We start from the raw sequence: 22,024 nt of genomic DNA on the forward strand, positions 1-22,024 counted from the left end.
AAGACGTCGGTTCGAATCCGACCGGATCGAAGGAATTTTTTCTGAGTATTCGATCTTTGTATTAATAATTACGCAAGTATAGGTAAATTTTCCTATTTAGGCGTCTCGCGTACTTGACAATCAACGACTATCCTTACCTGGCCTTACCGTCCTTATTACTATACGCTTTTAATCATGCACTTGGTCGCCACGACCAAGTAGTCACACATCTAGTCGCATGATCAGTCAGTGCGGCCAGAATCTGTGTAGTTTATTATGATTAACCACGCTAGTTGTTGGCGCTCCCGACTCAATGTCGTGTTCGTGATTTCATTATAACCGCTCACGCGATGCGCTCCTCCTACCGCAAAATGGGGGCTATTTGGTTTCGCAAATTAGAAAAGCATTCAGTTTAAATACAAGTTTTTATAAATAAAAATTATTATTCTGCATCGCTAAATAAATACCCTCCGTACTACCAACAAAAACATCTCAAATAAAATGCAGTAATACACCGCAAATCCTGCACTTAAAAAGCACTAATGAAATTTTTTGTACTTGGATAAATACGAGTATGGTAATATTCCGTTTGAGTAGTTCTAACGTTTACCATGAAATTACTCCTTAAAGTATAGTTTATAAACATTTTTATTCAGGGTAAACTTAAAAAACGCTACTTACGGTATGTTTTCAATAAACAAACACCGAAATCACCAGCCCAAACAATAACACACACGATTGTCGTGACGTATATTTGAAGTTGTTTATTTTTTTAAATGACAGACCCAGGCATTAAAAACTTTATGGTTTGCTAGAGTAGTTACCGAAATAGCAATTAATATTAGTTCTTTTACCTGTTACAACTTCGATATCCGATAAATCGGTATAAAATCATCACCGGCATCTCTAGGTGTGGTATGCGTCTACGGCTGCATGTATCGTGTGAGCGGATATATATGTTGTGACTCTCCGACCACAGAACATGATTCAGCCTCATGGTTGGTCGAAACTTCGTCGACTCATGTTGCACATTGTGTTCAAAGCCCTTTAGCATTAACTTCATTAAAATAGCAAATAAATTAACATTCTTTTTAGCGTGGACCTCTTGTGTGTGGTCAAGTCTTTTCACATTACTGCAAACCTTCTTGGCGGAGTTGATGGTGAATCACAATTACAGTTCGATGCAAAGCGCTTTCATATACATACTGCACATGGCCATACCGCCTTTGGGTTTATTGAATGGCTTGGACGAGTTCGCTTTAATACACACCGGGACGCGTAAGTTTATAAATAGACCCAGTGTACCCTATTGGAACAGAGTATTACGAAGGAATAGAGTACTTACAGATAAACTACGATTGACTGATGAAATTAATTGTAAATAGTCTTTTGAAAAACCATTTTATTTCTGTTACAATGCGTATAATTTCGGTCTCATAATGACTATATCTTCAAAATGACCTGACTAGCATAAGGACTAGATTGCAAAACGAGCGTTCCTGCAGAAAGACTATAACTATAATGACTTGGTAGCAAAACGCCATGAATCACATGGTAAAACCACAAGGTGGCAAAATAACTAAATTTTGTTATTGTTTTTTCATAGTACAGTTTGGTTAAACATTTAGTGCTATAATAAAAAAATTCAACAAAATTTTTATAATTTGTATTTGTTTATGCTACCACGGCCAACATTGCCAACTAAAAATTATTGTAAAATCAAATTATAGTCCTCTTATTTATAATAGCTCAAGTATGTTTTTTAACTGAAATCGTATGTGGAATATTCGAATGCAGCACAAGCCTACATTAGTCTACATTCACTAAAAAAGAAGCCGAGTTTCAGCGTTTGAAAATAATTAGAAGCTTTAACCACGCGTACAGTAAAAAGACTGACATTACATTTCTCAAAAATATTTCTACTATTAAGTACTATTTAAAGTATAAATTGGAACCAATTTTATAACTTAATTTTCATTCGTATTTTTTAAACAATAAATTTTTAACTAAACTGTACCTTATCGTTTTACCATATCGTCTATTTAACGTTATGGTCATTTCGATATGTAGCCGTTTTGCTACCAAGTCATTGTAAGTTATATAGTCTTTCTACAGAGGTGGTCGTTTTGCGATCTAGTCCTTACGCTGATCAGGTAATTTTGAAGATATAGTCATTATGATACCGACCCTACGTCAGTACTACGTACTTATTTGTACCTACTTACTTAATGGTTGCATTTACCTACTTAAAATGTCTTCGATTTTCAGCTACGGAAACACAATCAATGGTGTACACAATCATTTCATGGTTAATACTGATATTCTTGTACTCAACTCTGCTGATACTGTTGCAATACACTATCGGTCAGGAGAGGGCCATAGGAGGACAAGTGTCGTGGAAATCGATTATGTTTAAGAAAGCAGAGGTAGGTTATATTTTATTACAGCCACCAACACTTATTTGAACTTTTGTTACGTTAAGCGTGAAACGCTTGTACCATAGTATAATATTAGGAAGTTCCAGAAATAAAATTCCAACTCCTTGTTTCTTCGTTTATGTTAATATATGAAGACTTATTACAATTATACACTTTGCACTTTAAAACGCGGTTAAGCATTGACCTACCAACAAATGGACGTCGGGTCTAATACAAAAACCACGAAAAAGATGTCCGAAGTTAACCTACACAAGCGTAATATAATAAACATGTAACGAAATATAAAAAACTAAAACATTTAATTTAAATTGTAACGTCATTGCAGTACTACCTAATTTTGCTTGCAACAATTTCAGGGACCAAAAACACCATATTCAGCTTCTACTGGAAATTTAACAAAATGCGCTATATTTAGCTTCGACTGCAAATTACTTGAACACAAGAGTAATGGAGTAGCCTTTATTGTAATATTAATTAATTTTTATATATATTATTATGTCGAATTTTGTACAAATTCACTTAAAGAAATAATAGAGAGTTGGGCAGATACATACATAGAAATATTACTACAAATATGAAAATAAGCGTGTACCGATATTACAACTAAACGTAAACTCAAATATCCGTAATTCCGAAAACCGATTTATAATAAAACCGTTACGCTTTCGTGTAATTTTAATGCTTTTCACAAAGACAAAATTAGTTTTCATTTTGTAATCTTTCAAAAAAAATTACATTTGACATTATGAAAAGTCGAGCTAACGTTATTTCGGGCAAATGTATTTTCTGACTTCTAATAGGTAATCCCAAGCCGTAAAACGAGTACAACAATATTTTGTTAGTTATTGCTAACGTTTAATTAAAAATCATTTAAAAAATAAGATTAAAATCAAAGCGACTCTATAGTTTCTTTGTTCTAAATATTTCAATCGCTTGTGGTTCGAACAATTGAATATGACCAAGAAGTTTATATATAAGCTTCTTGAAATTGACACAATGGGTCTCTTTTTAGCTTTTGCGCATGCAATGTATAGAAAAGGGACAGTTAGCTATTTGACTATTTTGTGTGCTTTTGTAATTTATATTTACGATTCATTTATATATAAATTAAATACTATAAAAGTGTACAAAATAACAGTTTTAAATGAGAATTATGATAACACAATATATTTGTTTAGTGAAAATATGATACAAAACCCTGTTTTTACACTTTACTGTAGTAATTTTTACAAGTTATTATTATATGGTACTGCATGATTGACAACCGCGTTGACAGTCGAACAAACGAAGACTGTTGCGCGATTGACGCTCTGTATGTGATTTTAACGCCCTATAGATGCGGACACTTTTAAGCGGGAACCCGATGTCCATTTATTGGTAGGTCAATGACGTTAAGTGACAAATGGCCAAAGAACCGTTTCAAATAGCAAAAAATAGAGCACAAAATTCTCTTTTAAAACAGTTAAAATTAGTTAACAAGTTCGACTTATCGGAGCTTACTTACTTACTTCTAAAACTGGGGTATGGTTTTTCATGATATCTCAAAAACATATTTTGTCACAGACACATGACAGATCTACTTTACGCGATAAACCTTCTACTGTCTTTATTAACTCACGGACAATATTCTCCAACACTATTTTTACGGCACAAACAAATAAAAATACAGAGTACAACTACACTCGACTGAGGGGTTCACACATTCGCATAATCGCCCGATGTACTCGCGTTGCATAGCGTTGGTCATCCAACACGCCTTTCATTTTTATGCGAATGTGTGCGTTAGTAAGCTGCTATTTTGTACGCAGTTACCATACTTGTTTTATGACACTACTGTACTTGTATTTCATGTTAAACATACAGTTGATTTCTACGGACGAAAATGTTTTTTTTTTAAGTGATAATCATCAGTTTTAATGATATACAGTGTGAATATATACCTGATATCAATTGCAGGACATAGAAAAGTTACGCCCAATAGAAATCCCGACTGACACAGGCCGTGAACATCTGCAAGAAGTGGATGAATTTGTCGCCAAGGCTATAACTTTCAATAATGTGTCTAAGGTAAAATACTTTAGTACGTGTTATAAGGGTTCTTTATGGGTATATCTGCAAATGTTTAAAGGTCTAAACTGCCACCTGTATAGATTAGCATTGAATAAAAATGGAAATAAATGAATTTGTTATTCCGCGAATAACGCAACTAAAATCACAAACACCAACGCCAAAAATAAAGTCGGCACAAGTTTCGCCTCTCTATGAAATATTCTCAGGAATTGTTGGCTATTCTACACTCGGCAGAAAAATGGGCTCGGTCAGAACGGTTGGGCATATTTTATTTATGTCAAAGGAACGCCAGAATTTGGTAATTATTTTATTAGCATCGGACATAATCGCAATTGGGTTCCTTGTTCAATATGAAACAGTAATGATAGGCGCTACCGCTGTTGCAGTGATATATTTTAATGAGTGAGTAGCTACTTAACCCGAAGTGGCTCTTGGTTTCCGATACGAGAAAGTACTAATACATAAAAAAGGGACTTGCATTCACGGATATGATGACCACGTAGTTAATAATGTCTTACTTTCAGAGCATCATGCAGAATACACTATTACAAAAAGTGTCATTTGAAATCTATCGAGGCGAGTATACCATTTTGTTTACTGAAAGAGCACAGGAGAAAATGATGAGTACAATAGAAGATTTACTTTGTGGTTAGTACAGGGTTGTACCTACCCGAATACCAGAAGATAAAAATCAATAAGTGTACTACTTGTGTGTCCTGCCATGACTGAGTCCATGGCATTGTTGTTGTTTTTTGTTTTTTATTTTTATAATATCAAGTAACGGGCGGAACGAGTCGTGTGTGCCTGATGGTAAGCTACACGCCTGTCCATAACAGTTGCAGTGCAACTCAGAGCTTTGTATCGCAAAAATCTGAGGGACACTGCCACTGCGCCCGTCACCCTGAGACATAAGTTGACAAGTCCCATGTGCCTGTAATTTCACCAACACCCTTACCCTTCAAAACCGGAACGCAGTAACGCTAACATTCCTGCTTGGCGGCAGAAATAGGTAAGATGGTAATACTTCCCTGGATGAACCTTTTACAAGGAGCTCTAGTGCTGCTATAACGAGTGTATTGTTGCACAGCTGTATTGCCCCATTTAACTTTATGACTGTTAAGTATGTTCAGTAGCTGTAGGGCTCTTTGTGGAAGGTTCGTCCAAGAAGTACGTAGTAGGCATGCACTTTTTTCGCTTTGAATCGATTTTTTGGATGATATGCCTCTGAATTGATCCACAGAAAGGATCGTATGCTCTTGAGTCGTTTTCTTATAGAACAATTTTGATAAAAAAATAATTAATAAAAAAAATAATGCCAGCCTTTTTGGCTTCAGTCGGTTTTTCCTATATCTATGGTTACGACTTTCACTTAGGGTGATACTAGCCAGTGAGAAAAGACGTTCAGATAGCACAGAAGTTGCGACAATAGCCAGATATTGTAGCTTATTGTGTTTAGGTATTGTCAAACCGCTTTTCTTGTTGACCAGTATAAAATAGGAGTCCAGAAAGAGACTGTTTTGATTAGAAAGAAGAATAAAGAACATTTTATTCAGTACCGTTAATTTTAAATTGTACTGAAAATAAAAAAAATAAGTTAAAACTAAAATTAAGATACTGAATGGGCACCACTCAGCATATGCCGTGGCTGAGCACAGCCACGGCGCTCTGGTATTATGTGGCACCAAACAAACATTACACACGGGGACACTGACATTTTTATGTACGCAATTAAATACACATAATTAACAAATAATGCGTTATGTAATTTTTTTTGCTTTTTTTTTTTTTATTGCAAATACATTTTGACGTCAATATGATCTGCGCAGGTTGTGAAGAGCGATTAATTGATAATAATCATCTAAAGTGTAACGCCTGCAATACTAAGTATTGTTTGGCCTGTCTTAGTATTGAGCAAAAAAGTGTCACGGAAATGGATTCCAAGCAACTGGCTAAATTAAAGTGTCCGTCATGCGTTAATGTGACTAAGAGAAGAAATGATGACTGTTCCCCTGTACGTCAAGCACATGCAGCAGGAATGCTTAAACCAATAAGCAAATCGCAACCATCTCCGCAAGGCATTAACGACTCGATTTTGGAAGAGATTCGGCGCCTGAGGTCGGACATGAACAACCAGTTTGAAACGCAAAAAGTCAGTCTCGAAAAAACTAATTCTATTCTTTCAGTAATGCAAACAGAAGTTACAGATCTTAGTACCAAGATTTCATCAATTCGTGCTGATCTTGACGAGGCAATACATTCCGTGCAGTTCTTATCGGAGCGGCATGATGATCAGGTCAAATTAAATAAAGAGACGGAAGGTACAATACGCCAGTTAATTAAGGACAATACTCTTCTAAGTGCTCAGGTAGCAGACATAAGTATAAAACTAGGACATATGGAGCAGCAGTATAGAGAATGTAATATCGAAATACAATCTGTACCTGAATTTAAGAATGAAAACTTGCTCAATCTCATTCAACAACTTTTAAAGATTGTGTCGTGCAATGTTCCTGATAATGAAATTTTGTCTTTTCACCGTGTGGCAAAACAGAATTCGAAATCCGACCGGCCCAGAAATATCATAGTGAAGTTCTCTAGTACGCGTACACGCGATTCAGTATTGGCTGCGACTAAGGTCTTTAATGAGCATAACAAACAAGACAAATTGAATACATCGCATCTTGGTATAGCATCCAGCAAGAAGCCAGTTTACGTGATGGAACATTTATCGCCAGCAAACAAGCTACTGCATGCAGCAACATGATCAGTCGCAAAAGAAAAGCACTATGAATTTGTTTGGGTAAAAAACGGTCGTGTATTCATTCGCAAAGACCAGAAAGACTCTGCTAAGCTTGTTAAAAATATGGATTTCCTAAAGTCTCTGTAGTACAATATTTTTAGTATTAATATTAAATTTTTAGTCGGTGCATGTTTTTTTTTATATATTTTCTTTCATCACAATGTCTTTAAAAATATATTATGCCAATGTTAGGGGATTAAGAACCAAAACTGAGAAATTATATACATCAGCATTAAGCAATGATTATGACGTGATAGCGTTGACCGAGTCTTGGCTTAATGATACCGTTTTCAATCGTGAACTTCTTGACGATAGATATGATATATTCAGAAGAGACCGATGTACCACTTCATCTCACAAAACTAAAAAGGACGGCGGGGGTATCGTTTTGGCTGTAAGTAAGAAATATAAGCCTCTTAGACGAACTAACTGGGAATCAATGTGTGAAGAGTTGTGGGTTACTTTGAAATGTTACCATGGTCGGGAATTGCATATTTGTGTAGTTTATGTTCCTCCGCCTCCTAAAGTTGATTACTTAGAGGAGTTGCTTAGTAATATAACCCATAACATTCAAAACAACATTTCCCAGTCTTCTTTAGCGTTGGTTTTGGGAGACTTCAACTTACCCAACTTAGTATGGGTAATGAATGCAGAGAGTACTTATTTGTCTTCTCTGCCAATTACAGCTAATCTTGAAAATATGCTTATAGATAACATGTCTTTTAACAACCTATTTCAATGTAACGCTATTAAGAACTTAAACGAGAGAACACTCGACTTAGTATTTTTTAAACAACCAGACAACCTGACTGTTGTTCGAGCCTCTGATACATTACTTGAAAAAGTTGATGACCATCATCCCCCCTTAGTAATTAATATTTTATTTTCCACCCATAACAAATGGATAAATCCTAAGCACAATACTAGTTTAAATTTTGGAGTAAGTAATTTTGAAGCCATTAATCACGAGTTAAGTCTGCTAGATTGGAACGTAATCTGGAGTGACATGAAAGACGTGAACGATATGGTAGACAAATTCTATAATTCCATCATGCCAATAATACATAAATTTACACCTAATAAAGTTAGGAGAGACACTAAATACCCTGTATGGTATAGCCCGCCGCTGATTAAAGTCATCAAAGAAAAAGCAAAGTACCACTCCAGACATAAAAAATATAATAATCCATTAGATAAACTTACCTATAATATATTGAGAAAGCGATGCGATGCTTTAATTACGGAGTGCTATGCTAAATTCAAAGAGCAGGCTAAAGTACATATGCGTGTCAATCCAAAGAACTTTTGGCAATTCATTAACAACAAAAAGTCAAATCGAGTGAACATTCCTAACGAAGTAAGGTTGGTTAATGTAAATGCTACTGGTGGACAACAGATATGCGATTTGTTCTCACACTATTTCCAGACTGTATATGAAAACGATGTTACATCTTCAATTGATCTTAGCCGTGGATTTTTGGATGGTAATAATATCCCTGCGCTGAGCAGTTTTTCTGTATCGGAAAGTGAGGTGTTAGATTATTTATCCTCTCTAGATTGCAATAAGGGAGTAGGGCCCGATTCATTACCACCAATTTTGTTCAAATACTGTGCAAATCAACTATCTAAACCTTTATGTATGATATTTAATGTCTCTCTTAGTTCAGGAACATTTCCCACGATTTGGAAGACTGCGCGTCTCACTCCTATTCATAAAGGAGGTGCTCTGGATGAAGTAAGTAATTATAGACCAATTTCTCTCTTATCAACAGCTGGGAAAGTCCTTGAGTCCTTTGTACACAAGTATATTTATAATCATATTAAGGGTTTTCTTAACGCAGACCAGCATGGATTTCGACCTCGTAAGTCAACAGCTTCCAATTTAGTTGCATACGTAGACTATGTCTGTGATGTGCTCGATAACAGAGGAGAGGTACATGCAGTGTATACCGATTTTAAAAAGGCCTTTGACCTAGTAAACCATGACCTTCTGATTTTGAAAATTGAACACATGGGTATTCACGGATCTCTTTTGAGATGGTGTGAGTCATACCTGAAAAATCGATCTCAGTTGGTAGCCATTCATGGTTATCAATCAATAACCAGGAGTGTTCCTTCTGGCGTACCACAAGGATCCCATTTGGGACCTTTGTTTTTTCTTATATTTATTGACGACATAACCAGAATGATTACGTCTAAAATCAAAATGTATGCAGACGATTTAAAAATATACCGATCAATCACCAGTTCAAATGACATATGTGCTCTTCAGGCAGATGTGGATAACATAAATGATTGGTGTAATAAAAATGGCATGAAACTTAATTTAAGTAAATGTTTTCATATTAAATTTAGTAGGAAGTCCTATCCTATCACAGCTACTTACTTTATTCAGGGCAAGCCTCTGACAGAGGTCACTCAGATTCGCGACCTGGGTTTGACTATGGACAGTACTCTTAGTTTTAGACATCATATAGATTCGATCATTACAAAAACGTCTAGATTGTCTGGTTTTATTATTCGACAAATGAAAACACTGAAGGATCCACAACTCACCGTAATCATTTACAACTCCTTAATACGGAGTATTCTTGAATATTGTAGTCCAGTATGGAATCCAGGTTACCAGGTCTATTCTAATAGATTGGAGCTTGTGCAGAAGCGATTCTTGTACCATTTGACATACTCTGATAACATGTGTAAACGTCTTCTCTCCTATCAGCCGCGTGTCGCTCATTACAGTCTTTCTTTATTATATGTGCGCAGAAAAATTTCAGATATCATGTTTTTATATAAATTAATCCATGGTCACATTGATTCACCAGATATTTTGGAGCGTGTCAAGTTTTCTCTCCCTCGGCAAGGTAGCCGATTACAAAATCGGAAAACCTTTGCTTTGCCTGCATGCAAGACAAGGCTCGGTCATCATTTTCCTTTGTATAGAATGTGTAGCGACTACAACTACATTCGAAATGATTTCGATATTTTCAGTGGTTCTTTCTCCTCAGCTAAACGATGTGTACGTAACATTTATTCAAAAATCTAATTTAATTTATCATGTTTCTTTATTAGTTTGAGTAACTTTAACTTTAACTTTTTCTTAATAACCTTAAGTAACTTTTAATCTTTTTATTTTAGTTATAAACAGGAATTGGGCTAGCCGAGTCCAAATTAGTTCGTAAGAAGTAGTACATGAAAATGATATGCATGTTGTGCTTACATCTAGTAGGTTTCATTGTACTCGTGTAGTAATTAAGCATGTTTCTATTTAAGACTGAAAGCATTGTAACCAGTTTTGTAAGCCAAAAAAAAAAAAAAAAAATGTAATGACTAAATAATAAAATGCTTACCCAAATTTATGTATCATATGCGTAATTTATTAATATAATTATTATGTAAGTAAATACCATGAAATTTTGATTCAAATATCATTAGATTCAACACGACTCAGTTTGTTACTACAATAACTAATCTAAAAAAGAAAGAAACTACATATTTGAAACTACATGTTTAAATTATGAATACGATCGAGGCGCCCGTTTCGCCTTAATGTTGTATCGATTTACTTAATATCGCATTGAAATGAATCAGTACCAAAAATAGATCGTATACACTCGAATTGATATTCATAAAAATCTAATTGTAATGTGCATTCCTGGTACGTAGTAATATGAGCAATACTGTATTCTAATTTTGAAAGGTAGAGTTGCTGATGATATTACAGGCACATGAGACTTGATAAATTTATTATATACTTGATGGATTTTGACCCATTGGTGCAACGGGCTGGTATCCGCAACTCGACGACAAAGCGCCTATTTTGCGTGTGGTGGGTGCAGGGTCCTACTCGTGCCACCCAAGCTCCTCCAGGAATCTCAGCAGCCTCCTTGGTTTGCTGAAGACTTCGGGGAGCGACCTTGGCACTCCAAGGTATTTTGCCCTGTAGTTGGCCACGCCGGAGCACTGAAGTAGGATGTGCGCAGCCGTTTCCTCCCCCTCCATGCACGCTCTGCATAGAGGGCTGTCTGTGATACCTAAATTGAAAAGGTGTTTATTGTATGGACCATGACCCGTTAGGGCGGCAGTTAGAGTGCGAAGCTCTTGCCTTTTAAGTTTAATTAGTATTCGAGATAGACTGGCGTTGAGCGTTGGGAGTGCTTCCCTCGCCTGTCTACAAACCGTAAGTGTGGTCCATGTATTATTATGTAAAGATTTTGTACCTTTGTGTATAGTTGTTCTGGACCATTGGCAGGGGAGGGACACTATCGGTTCTGGTCCTACAGCGTCCGTCTCCAACTATAGGTTTAGGAAACTATAGGTTTCGAAAGACCCTATATGAGCTCAATTCGCCATTTTCGCTTTGTACGGTATGGTTGTGCCATTCTTTCGTGCAAATTCTCTTAAATCCTAGAAAAATGCCTTATTGTGCTATTTTGGAGTGCATAAATGATAGTCGCACTATAAATATTACCCGTGTTGGTATTTCATATCATCGGAAGTTATATTTTAATAAATTTTCAAGTTTCTGTTACAAGAAAAGAAAAGCAAAGCTTATACCCCTGCAATATAGTCGCTTCTTTTTTGGAGAGCTAAATTAATAACTCCAATTCGTCGTCTTTCAACAATTAACCAGTAGATGACAGGACATTGATTGAAATTTCAATATACTGTCAAAACGTAACGTGCAATAATAAATAATAAATTATATAAAAATAAATAATAGTAATACGTATTGATGGTGTTGAACTTTCAGCGATATGCCAACACTATAAAGTTTAATTATAAATTATTGTTAAAAAAAAATTGATTAATTTGACCAACTTCTTTTGTTGTTGACTATACCATTATATATTTATTCAATTAAAAAATAGTTTTACTACTTTATTTGTATGCGTTTTGTCATCTGTTAACTTATTACTACCTCTTACAGTAGGAAAACTGAAGCCTCTCTACGGATGTCGTATTAAATGGCTACCTATCAGAAGACCAGAATGACATTTTCCAGAAATAATGTTTGCTCGAATTTTCATAACCTCGAAAGTAATTTTGAGAGGTAATTGTTTTTTCTTTTAAACCTAACTTAACCTAACCTAACTGAACCTAATCGTGTCTTTGCGATAAAAATCCAACATATCCTGAAAAAAACAACGGTTTCGTTATAATTTGATTTTCGGGGTAATAATAATTCGAACAAACGTTATTTCGGAAAAAAGAAATTCGAGTTTGTGATAAGTTAGGTGTATTAAATATGTATGGGAGCGTTTAATGTTAACTTTTTGGTTATTTCTAGTTTTATTTTTAAAATGTTATTAATGTCGATTTTGATTGACAGTTTCGAAGTTTGATCATGTTTCCCAGTTTCACGCACAACTTAAATGGCTGCCCATCCACCGACGTAGAGACCTTCACACACTTTCCCTTCTTTACTCTACCCTATTCCATTCCTATACGCCTCTTTACCTTAAAGACCGTTTTACTTTTCACTCTTCTACGTTCTGCCGTCCTTTTCGGTCTTCTGATACACTTATACTAAACATGCCCATGCATCGTTTACTGTATCTGCTATCCGGCTATGGTATTCTCTATATTTTGTAATTATGGAATAATCGCCTGTGCACACTTAACGATTACACCCTGTATACTGTGATGACTAATTTGCTTTTCTTGTGAAGTTGAAGGCTTACTTTATAGTATTAAGTCATTTTCAAATTTGTTCTTTGTGTTGTACATTATGGTAACCCTCGCAGAAAAGAAAGCCGATGGGGACAAAGAGATATTTGTATATAATAAGCCGAGGATCTAGGACGACGCAGTACAAAGTGAATCAATGATGAATTCGCTGAGTGCAAGCAGCGCGAAACGGTCGTTGTGACGATCTTTACGGAAGTCTACGTCCAGCAAAGGACACCTGCTTCTGAAATGATGATGATAATTGTACATACATCATTGCTATAGGTTTATGTATTAAACTTTGAAATAATGTGTACTTTTCAGGATTAACGTTCCCAGATAATGGAACGATAAACGTCATGGGCACAGACATGACGCCATCCCGGAATTTCATGGCGGAACCGTACATGCTGGGCTACTGTGACAACGGCACTAGCCTCATCGATGATCTCACCGTTGAAGAGCACCTTATGATGTTCATTGACGTAAGTTACTTATTATTCATATATATATTTTATATAGTTCATTGCCCAAAAGTGTTGCTTTCTTGCAAGCAGCTAGCGATTGCAGTCGATAAATATTATATCGACTATCGGCAGAATGTTGGTTACGCTTATTATCATGGGCTAATTATTCGTCCAACTGAAGCACACCCCAGACACTCCATACAACGGTCGAAAGTTACTTACTTACTGCTACATCCAGTAAGGCGTTATCTGCACACGCGCAAATGTGTGAGTGAAGTGGCAAGGTTACCCATCACTTTCTCGTACTATTTGTTACGTTACGTGTTCAGAGCGGCAATATAGCGAAAATTCTAACGCGAATCTGTTATCTATTTAGTAATTACATAAGTTCATTAGGTATTTATATCGATATAATATTATATATTTCATTAATTCACTAACTAGAACAATATTGAAAATGTATTGAAAAATATATTAAAAAATCACTTAAAATGTTATATTTTGGACAGGTACTTTTAAATAAGGTAACCAAGGTATTTGAAATTGCGTGTCCAAGGTTCCCTAGTTAATAATTACGCATATTTACTACATAATATTTATCGGAAATACCAATTCAAAATTCGAGAACCCTTGTCTTTGGATTTCTTGTCTTGTCTGTACTAGGTTACGAACTTATGGCGTCTCATTACATTGATATAATAAATCTGTATTGTAATATATTACTCTGCACTAAATAAATGAAGAAAAAAATAACTGAATGAGTCTCAGACATAATTTTTTTTTACTTACTTCGTTTCATCTTTCGGAAAATGAATCTCTCTTTATCCCGTTTAGATGATGATAAACAGCCGTACACAACACAATTAACGACCATTATAAAAAGTAATGTACAATGATGTTGTATATTAACGTACAAGTTTCGTAATGAAAAAATGAAAACTATATACAAATATTAAAGCCGCCTTAGCGCGAAATGGCTCGCCGACAGTCTTGTTGTCGTTCAGTCAGTTCAGTGGTGCGGTATCTAAAGCTAGGTAGTCTCGATCACACAGGTTGAAACTGTTCAAACTTAGCTAAATTTTGGTATAAGATAGTATATTGAAATGAAAAATAGCTGCATTGAATTTTATTTTTTAAATTAGATAACTGCATTAAAAATATATTCAACACAAGTGCAGCAACTATTTTGCACATTTAACCTTCAGTTGGTACTCGGAGTGTCAAATTAATTTGCTTCAATTTTTATTTTGCTTATTTTCAAGCAAGAAAATAAAAGTAATAATATAAAATTACCTATTTCTTGACTTACCCAATTATTAACATCTTTACTACACTGTAATTAGTGCTGGACAAAATACGTGCTGACTTACTTATAATATAAATTAAGAAATACTTTCTTATATGTACTTTAAATACCACTAACCAAGACAAAAAGAAAGTATTTGAAATATCAATTACAAAATAAATTACTGACAGATTTAAAAAATACCAATTATAATACACTAAATGTTTGGGTAACATTTAAAATACAAATCCAAATAACATATTTGTGTATTTTAATTACAATTAATTCAAATAATGCCCATTCTTGTTTATAATAAATGTCATCGACACAGTTTTTTCCATTTGCAGATCTGCCTTTGGAACGAACACCAGCAATATGTCGCAGAGTATACTCATCTTCGACTCCAAAAACTGTTGCGGGAATGTGACCTGGAAGCGGTGTTGAACTATAGAGTGTCACAGTTAGATGTTTACTATCGTGCTCAGCTCTCCTGGGCATTGGCGTTGTTGATGGAACCTCGGGTACAGCATTTATCTCCTTCTGTATATATACGTACCGAGTAAATCACAGGCCGTGTAAATTACCGACCTGTGGTTGTAAAACTTACCTCCAGAGATGGACTGTGGGTTAAAATCCAATCAACCCGGTTTTTTCGAGTTTTAACCCATTTCCGCCCAAAATCGTGAGCAGAAACGGCGAATTCGGAATTTGGTATTATTCCATACTTATTACAAATTTCGGTGTAAAATTTCTTTTTTTAAACGAAAAAGAAGAAACTACACACAATACCCACCGTACAATCACGAGGATTCTCACTACTATGAATGCACATTACAAATCGATTTTTATGAGGATCGATTCAAGTGCATACGATCTAACGATTTTTCGTAACGATTTATTTCTAAGCCATTTTCAAGCGTATCTACTCAATAGAAAGGGAAATAGAATCGTCTAAATCAGAAAGCAATCAACATTTTGTAATAACAGTATTATTACAAATGCTACATTATTCAACATTCAACAAAATTAAATGTTTAATTGTAAATAGTTTTTGCCCCCGAATATTTACTAGTTTTCTTGACAATTTTGGTTCTTTTCTCCCGTTTTGAAGGGTAAGGGTGCTAGTGAAATCACAGGCGCATGGGACATCAAATTATGTATCAAGGTGATGGGCGCAGTGACAGTGTTCCTCAATTCTTTGTGAAAGCTCTGATTGGCACTACAACTGTGAACAGGCATGTCGCTAACCACAAGGCGCACAACTTGTTCGTCCCGTAATTTGGTATCATATAAAATAAAAAAGACTGGCCTTAAAATGAACATTGGGAAAACCAAGATCATGACCAACATTCATTAAGTCAAAAACTACCAGCTTCCAGTGGAGAAAGTGACCGATTACATATACTTGGGACATAAGGTTACACTGGGCTTTGAGAACTAAAGAGCGGAAGTGGAACTATGGGTCGCTCAGGCGTGGGCTGCACTCGGTGCCAACAAACAAACGCTATGTGGCAAAATACCCCTACATCTCGAAGTTAAAGTTTTCGAAGCGTATCATGCCCGTGCTCGTCTATGGCACGGAAACCATGACTCTTATAAAGAAGTCCGCCGAGAGGTTCCGAGTCGTACAGTGGGGCATGAAGAGAGCAATGCTCGGAGTTACCCTGCGAGACCGAAAAAAGCAACGCTTGGATCCGAAATAGGACCAAAGTTAAAGATGTCATGGTTGACGTGGCGAAGAAAAGGTGGGCCCAATAATGGGCAGGGCACATTGCGAGAATGGACGAGAGGTACTGAACAAGGCGGGTACTTGAGTGGAGACCCAGAGCGGATATCAGAGGGCGCAGCACACCACCGCAGCGTTGGTTGGACGTCATCCGACGACACGGAGGTCGGAAATGTATTAGTCGGGTACAAGACCGCCAAGAGTCGAAGAAGAGGGAAGAGGCCTACATCCAAGATTGGATAATAAAACGGCCGGCATGATGATGAAAATAAAATAAGTCCTCCATTCTCTATAATAAGAACACTTTATTGATCCATCGTCTCGTTTGTTCTTACAGGTAATAATAGTTCCAACTTATGGTGCCTGTGCTGTGCATTTTGATGTTATAAAGGATAGGATAGTGGTAAGTTTTTTTATCCGTAATAGTGTAAAAGCTAATAAGTACTTTTGGATCCTGATATGGCTCCTCTTATACGCCTCACTCTTGACTCAATCTAGTTGTAACATTGATAAAGGAGAATCAACAAACATTTTAGAAAATCCTGTAACATGGTAACGGTAGCTTACACGCATCGAGTATATTACTAGAAACAGAGACGAAATAAGGGCTATCCATCCCTGGCAATTCATCAGGCAAATGGGCCTTATATCTCTTTTAAATATAAATTCTCGTTTATGCTGAAATCACAAATTAGAAAACTGAAATAGTACAGCGCCAACCAGATCAGTTGATCTGTGTTTATTGTAATAAAAATAATACCTCTAGCAATTGGGGCTGTTCCATTCTGTGGTGTGGGAAAAACAGCAAAACCTTAAATTAGAAAAAAAAACGGAATCACATTTCATCGTTAATTAAATATTAAATATGTAATTTTGCAATTTCCGTCCATTATAGCAACTGGTTTATTATATTAAACTGGTCGATTTGAAGTGAAACAATTGACGACACCCGTCAGTTGTTTCGAATTCGATCTGGCCAATAGGAGCGCAGTTGTCACAGTAATGATTTGGCAGAATAGTTTTCAAACAAATTAAATAATATTTCGTCTCTATTTCTGGTTATATTTGCGATGGTTACACGTATATATACTATAGGTCATCATCATTAAGCAGCCTCCACTCCATCCGTCTTCGGATATAGGCCTCCTCCAAATCTGTCCATTTTCGTCGCTCCCGTGACACATGCATCCAGTTGCGGCCCGCGAAAATTTTAATGTCATCCACCCAACGATGTTGCGGACGACCTCTGCCGCGCGTGTTGGCCAATGGTCGCCACTTCATAAGTGTTAGGCCGTGGCAGTGGGCAGCAGCCTGCCAGCTTGTATAAAGGCAGACCTCGAGTGGAAGAGTACGGCCGAAGGAAGGAAATATCTACAAGCGACGACAGTATCTGACACAACCGGTTGCGATCACCAACCCGTCGTGTCTGGCGTGGTGATAAATAGCTAAAACCACTCCATATTTAAATACTATAGGTACATTGACAAATTTCTTTGCATTGGATTCAAATGCGGTATTTACAAAGCGTTCAAATTTGCCGTTCGAAATCCAAGTAAATTGAATTTAAGTATGGAAGAAAGGGGCACCAACATTTTTCAACATTTTTTACATATCTGGTTGTAAAATCCTAAATCATTATTATTTATTTGTTTTGTTTGCTGCAGCAGTTAGACTAGACCTATCCTTTGGCTATAATCATTCATAATATGCATGATCTAAAAGTTTATAAGACTGGAGAACTATTAAGTAATATGTGCCTGGGGCAGCTTTAAACTCACCTGGTGCATCTTTGAATTCATCAATTTAAATGAAAATTACCTATTTATTGCAAAAAATGTTTGTTAAATACGTTATCAAAAATCTTTTACAATATAGTTCTTCAACCCGTTTTGTTAAATCTATGATCACAGGACTATTACAAAAAAGTTTGGACACGGAACCGAAACTCAATTGCACTCTAAATTACTACTGCAATATAAAAAATAAATAAAAGCTTAACTTCTTCCTATATATATAATTATAAAATCACAGGAATAGTACAAAACAATGAACATAACTAAAAAAATAACTAAACAAAACCTCTTCTAATAAAAATTAGCAGAGGAAGCTAATCAGAACCTCTGAATGTGCTCAAAGCTGCCGCCTTTGATTTGTTCAAATTTGCCTCAATGAGTACAAAATAACAAAAATTTTTCATGCGTAAAAATACTCAACGATTGCACGCTGTATATTTAATATTTTAGCAATAAAACAATCCATACGAGCAGCAATGTCCAATTCACCATTATCTATTATTCTTCCAGTAATATCCTTACATCTATTTTTGATATTGTTTACTTTTCGACATTGAAACTAAACACGACCTCTCTTCAGTTTTTTGCGCTCGCGCACATTGGCCCCTGCCTCTGACAGGTATGGGGCTCAGTGGTGCCTTATTATAAACATAATTCCTATTACATTTTCACTAAATTTAGCTGCGCATTTGTTCTAAGCTAGCTAAGTTAGTGAAAGGTGGCTCCTTCTCCCCTACATTATTCACAACGCGTTCAAATTTGTCGTTTCAAAAGTGTCAGTTTCAATCGCTTAACTTATGACTGAGGGTACTTATCAAAATATTCAGAAATTAGACACTGCTTTTAATTAATAACTCCGACGCAAAAACTTCCCCTAAGTTGGAAGCTAATTTGACGGTTAATTTCGGGATAATTCTTAGTTATGTTTGATGAACATCTGGTTAGCTTTTAAACATCATCGACTCTTTTCTCAGTTACTGTAGGGATCTGTTGTGAAATGAGTTTTTTTTTTATTTCCACTTATCCGATCGACTTGAAATTTGATATAGGTAGGTCCAAGGCAATCTGATGACATTACAATAGTATTTATCCTGATGCTGCAACCAAGACAGTCAGTAAATTATCCTATTCCTCAACTACTTACAGTAGAACCACAGATTACTTAATAGTTACTACGTAACGTACGATACATCATTCTCATGCAAAATGGAACAACCTATGCTATAATAGCCTACTAAATCTGACTAATGACACCAGGTGCTCTCTACGAAAAAAAGGAACCTAAGCACGCGCTCAGAAGGGCGAAAATAACGTTGCCCGTCTTGTGAAGTCGTGCGGAACCGAATGCTGGGGTTGTACAAGGATTGTAATGTAAATGAAAGAATTGTCTTCGCGCTTGCACTGTCGGCGGTATACTGAGCGGTAGGCACTTATCGCACCTAGCGTTCGAGCGAGTGTCTGTGCCCTGGTAGAACCGTGTTTGGACTCATTCAATTAATCTCGACTCGATGAGTTGTTAGCTTACAGATGGTGACTATTGAGTTTTCGATCTTGCATCGGGAGATTTTTTAAATTTTGATTTAAGTTTTATTTTCCTGTAGAGTTACAAGAAATATGTGACGATAGTAAAAATAAGCTTCACTAGCGTGCACCTGGAACAAGCCGATCGAGTATTTATATTCGACAAACCCAACCTGGCGTTTGGCGGTACACCTGCTTACATGTTCTTTAAGTATGGTAAGTTTGATAAACGTCTTGAAGTCACACAATGTTTTCTTAGAATTAAGGGAAAAATGTAATGTCGTGTCGCATCAAGAAACTAAAATTAGAGCAAACACACACACACAACAAAAGATAGTTGGCGATTAGCCCACTGACTAAAGCCTTACTCTTAAATAAGAAAAAAGGGACTGCAATTGGACCACATAATTCAATTTTTTATTTATTTTCTTCTATACTATACCATATTAAGCATATTTGTATACAAATTATAGTCAGGATTAGGGTGAAACCAGGATAGGTGTCTCGTTTTTTAAAAACCCAACTTCCCAATTTCGCAACAAAGAGAAGTTAGTTTAAATAAGGAATATAGACGCCATTCGCCCCAGCCCCCGCTGGCCTTTGTGTGGAATAGACGCATTTCGCTATGGCGTGCGTTTTTCTCCGCCAAAAACAAGACAAACGCTTCAAAATTTCATACGTAAATATTTACTGTCACATAACTTTGTAAGTAATAATAAATTTCATTTTATATCTATTTTATAATAGATATAAAATGTAAAATGTGATATAAAATTATTATTAATACACTGATGGTTCATTAAGTTCACACGTAGGTGTCAATAATCGTTCTTTTGTAAATATAGCTTATTTAAAAAATAAAAGGATATCTATCCATATCGAAAAGGATTGTCGTCGCGATAGGAAAAAAAAACATTATTTTAGTGAAGGAAACAGTAATGACCTGCTGATCTTAGTAAATAAAGTAAAAGTAAGTAAATGTATGAAAAAGACAAATTATTTTAATATAATGTTTGAATAGCTAAAAAAATACGTAGTAAAGTAGGTAGTAAGTTTAATTACGCATATATATATATACAAATAAAACATTTTGTTATGAATTTTACTTATTTTATTCTAAGGGGCATCTATTCTGGTTTTACCCTAGAAATTAATACGAGATTATATCCTCGTCGATTAAAACAGATATTACGGGTTTGTTACGTCTATTTGTTGGTAATTATGGCATTTACTTTATCATCTTATTTTATTTAGGATTAATGACGCGAACAAGTAGCAATAATTACTTTGCGAAAAATCGTAAAAGAATAGGCTGCGACTCAACGGTTTACGAATTATAGGTTAAGGCCTCAACGATCTTGAAAGGGTCTATTACCAATCTCATAAGACTACGAAATACGCCATAATTCAACTTTAATAAATAACCTACTTTTGTCAGCACTTTCAACACGTAAAGAGAATTAGCAACAAGATAAGAAGTACGAGTGTAGGGAAGACAGGGTACAAAAGTAACGGCTGTGTAGAATTATCCAATGGCCGAAGTAACGCGCGTGACTGTTGAACGTCAGCTTGCGAATACCCTCCCGTGCTTGCGATCAATCGCTGCGCCCGCGTCGCGCTGTTAGGTTATGTAAGAGGACGCTACGTGATTTTACGCACCGAAGGTAAGTTTTTCTATGTTAATTGATTTAGTATTTACGTAGTGTTAAATGATGACATCAACTTGACTATTTGGCTCAACTCACACTGGCGTAGTCGTAGCGTCGCGACGCGACATGTTTTTCGCCTATAGCATATTCGTTTCTATTTTCCCATCATTAAGATACAAATTTGTGTTTTCGACGCTTGGTTACAGTCGAGCTGTTACGCGCACCGCAGTGCGTTACTTACGCGCAGTGATGCGTCAGACGCCGACCACAATCTGATCCGGGCGCGCTAATCCGAGGGTCATCGTGAGTTGAGCTTTTGCCTAGTCATTTGTAATTAGATTGTCTGTAGCATGTTATAAATGATTTTAGTGCAACACATTCAGTTTTAGGGTACTGGCATATGTAACAACAAGAACGTGGTGGGAGATGGCGCCGCTGTCCGTAAACAAACATCGTCTATATATTTTTTGTTTTATAAAATTAATTACTACAAATAATTTACTACAATTTCATAAATACTGTGTTGTGTATACTGCAATAGCCGCGCGTGAGTGAAATCTACGGTAATTTAAGAAGAATTGTGCCAATTCAAAAAGGAACCTCAGCCCTAACATCACGACTACGAA

General features: G+C 36.0%; 1 protein-coding gene across 1 annotated transcript in view; it reads left to right on the forward strand.

The window, feature by feature from the left end:
• LOC113230038 (ABC transporter A family member 3-like) overlaps nucleotides 1–22,024 on the forward strand; it is a 79,984-nt gene that overhangs the window by 9,039 nt on the left and 48,921 nt on the right. The window contains exons 6-14 of the mRNA XM_026463767.1: nucleotides 959–977; nucleotides 1,075–1,257; nucleotides 2,248–2,405; nucleotides 4,374–4,484; nucleotides 5,012–5,135; nucleotides 13,282–13,442; nucleotides 15,057–15,230; nucleotides 16,773–16,838; nucleotides 19,830–19,965. Of these exons, the coding sequence (XP_026319552.1) occupies nucleotides 959–977; nucleotides 1,075–1,257; nucleotides 2,248–2,405; nucleotides 4,374–4,484; nucleotides 5,012–5,135; nucleotides 13,282–13,442; nucleotides 15,057–15,230; nucleotides 16,773–16,838; nucleotides 19,830–19,965 (1,132 nt within the window). The remainder of the gene's footprint in view (nucleotides 1–958; nucleotides 978–1,074; nucleotides 1,258–2,247; nucleotides 2,406–4,373; nucleotides 4,485–5,011; nucleotides 5,136–13,281; nucleotides 13,443–15,056; nucleotides 15,231–16,772; nucleotides 16,839–19,829; nucleotides 19,966–22,024) is intronic.

Source organism: Hyposmocoma kahamanoa, unplaced genomic scaffold (assembly GCF_003589595.1).
Source record: "Hyposmocoma kahamanoa isolate Upper Pololo Valley unplaced genomic scaffold, ASM358959v1 63, whole genome shotgun sequence".
NCBI lineage: Eukaryota > Metazoa > Arthropoda > Insecta > Lepidoptera > Cosmopterigidae > Hyposmocoma > Hyposmocoma kahamanoa.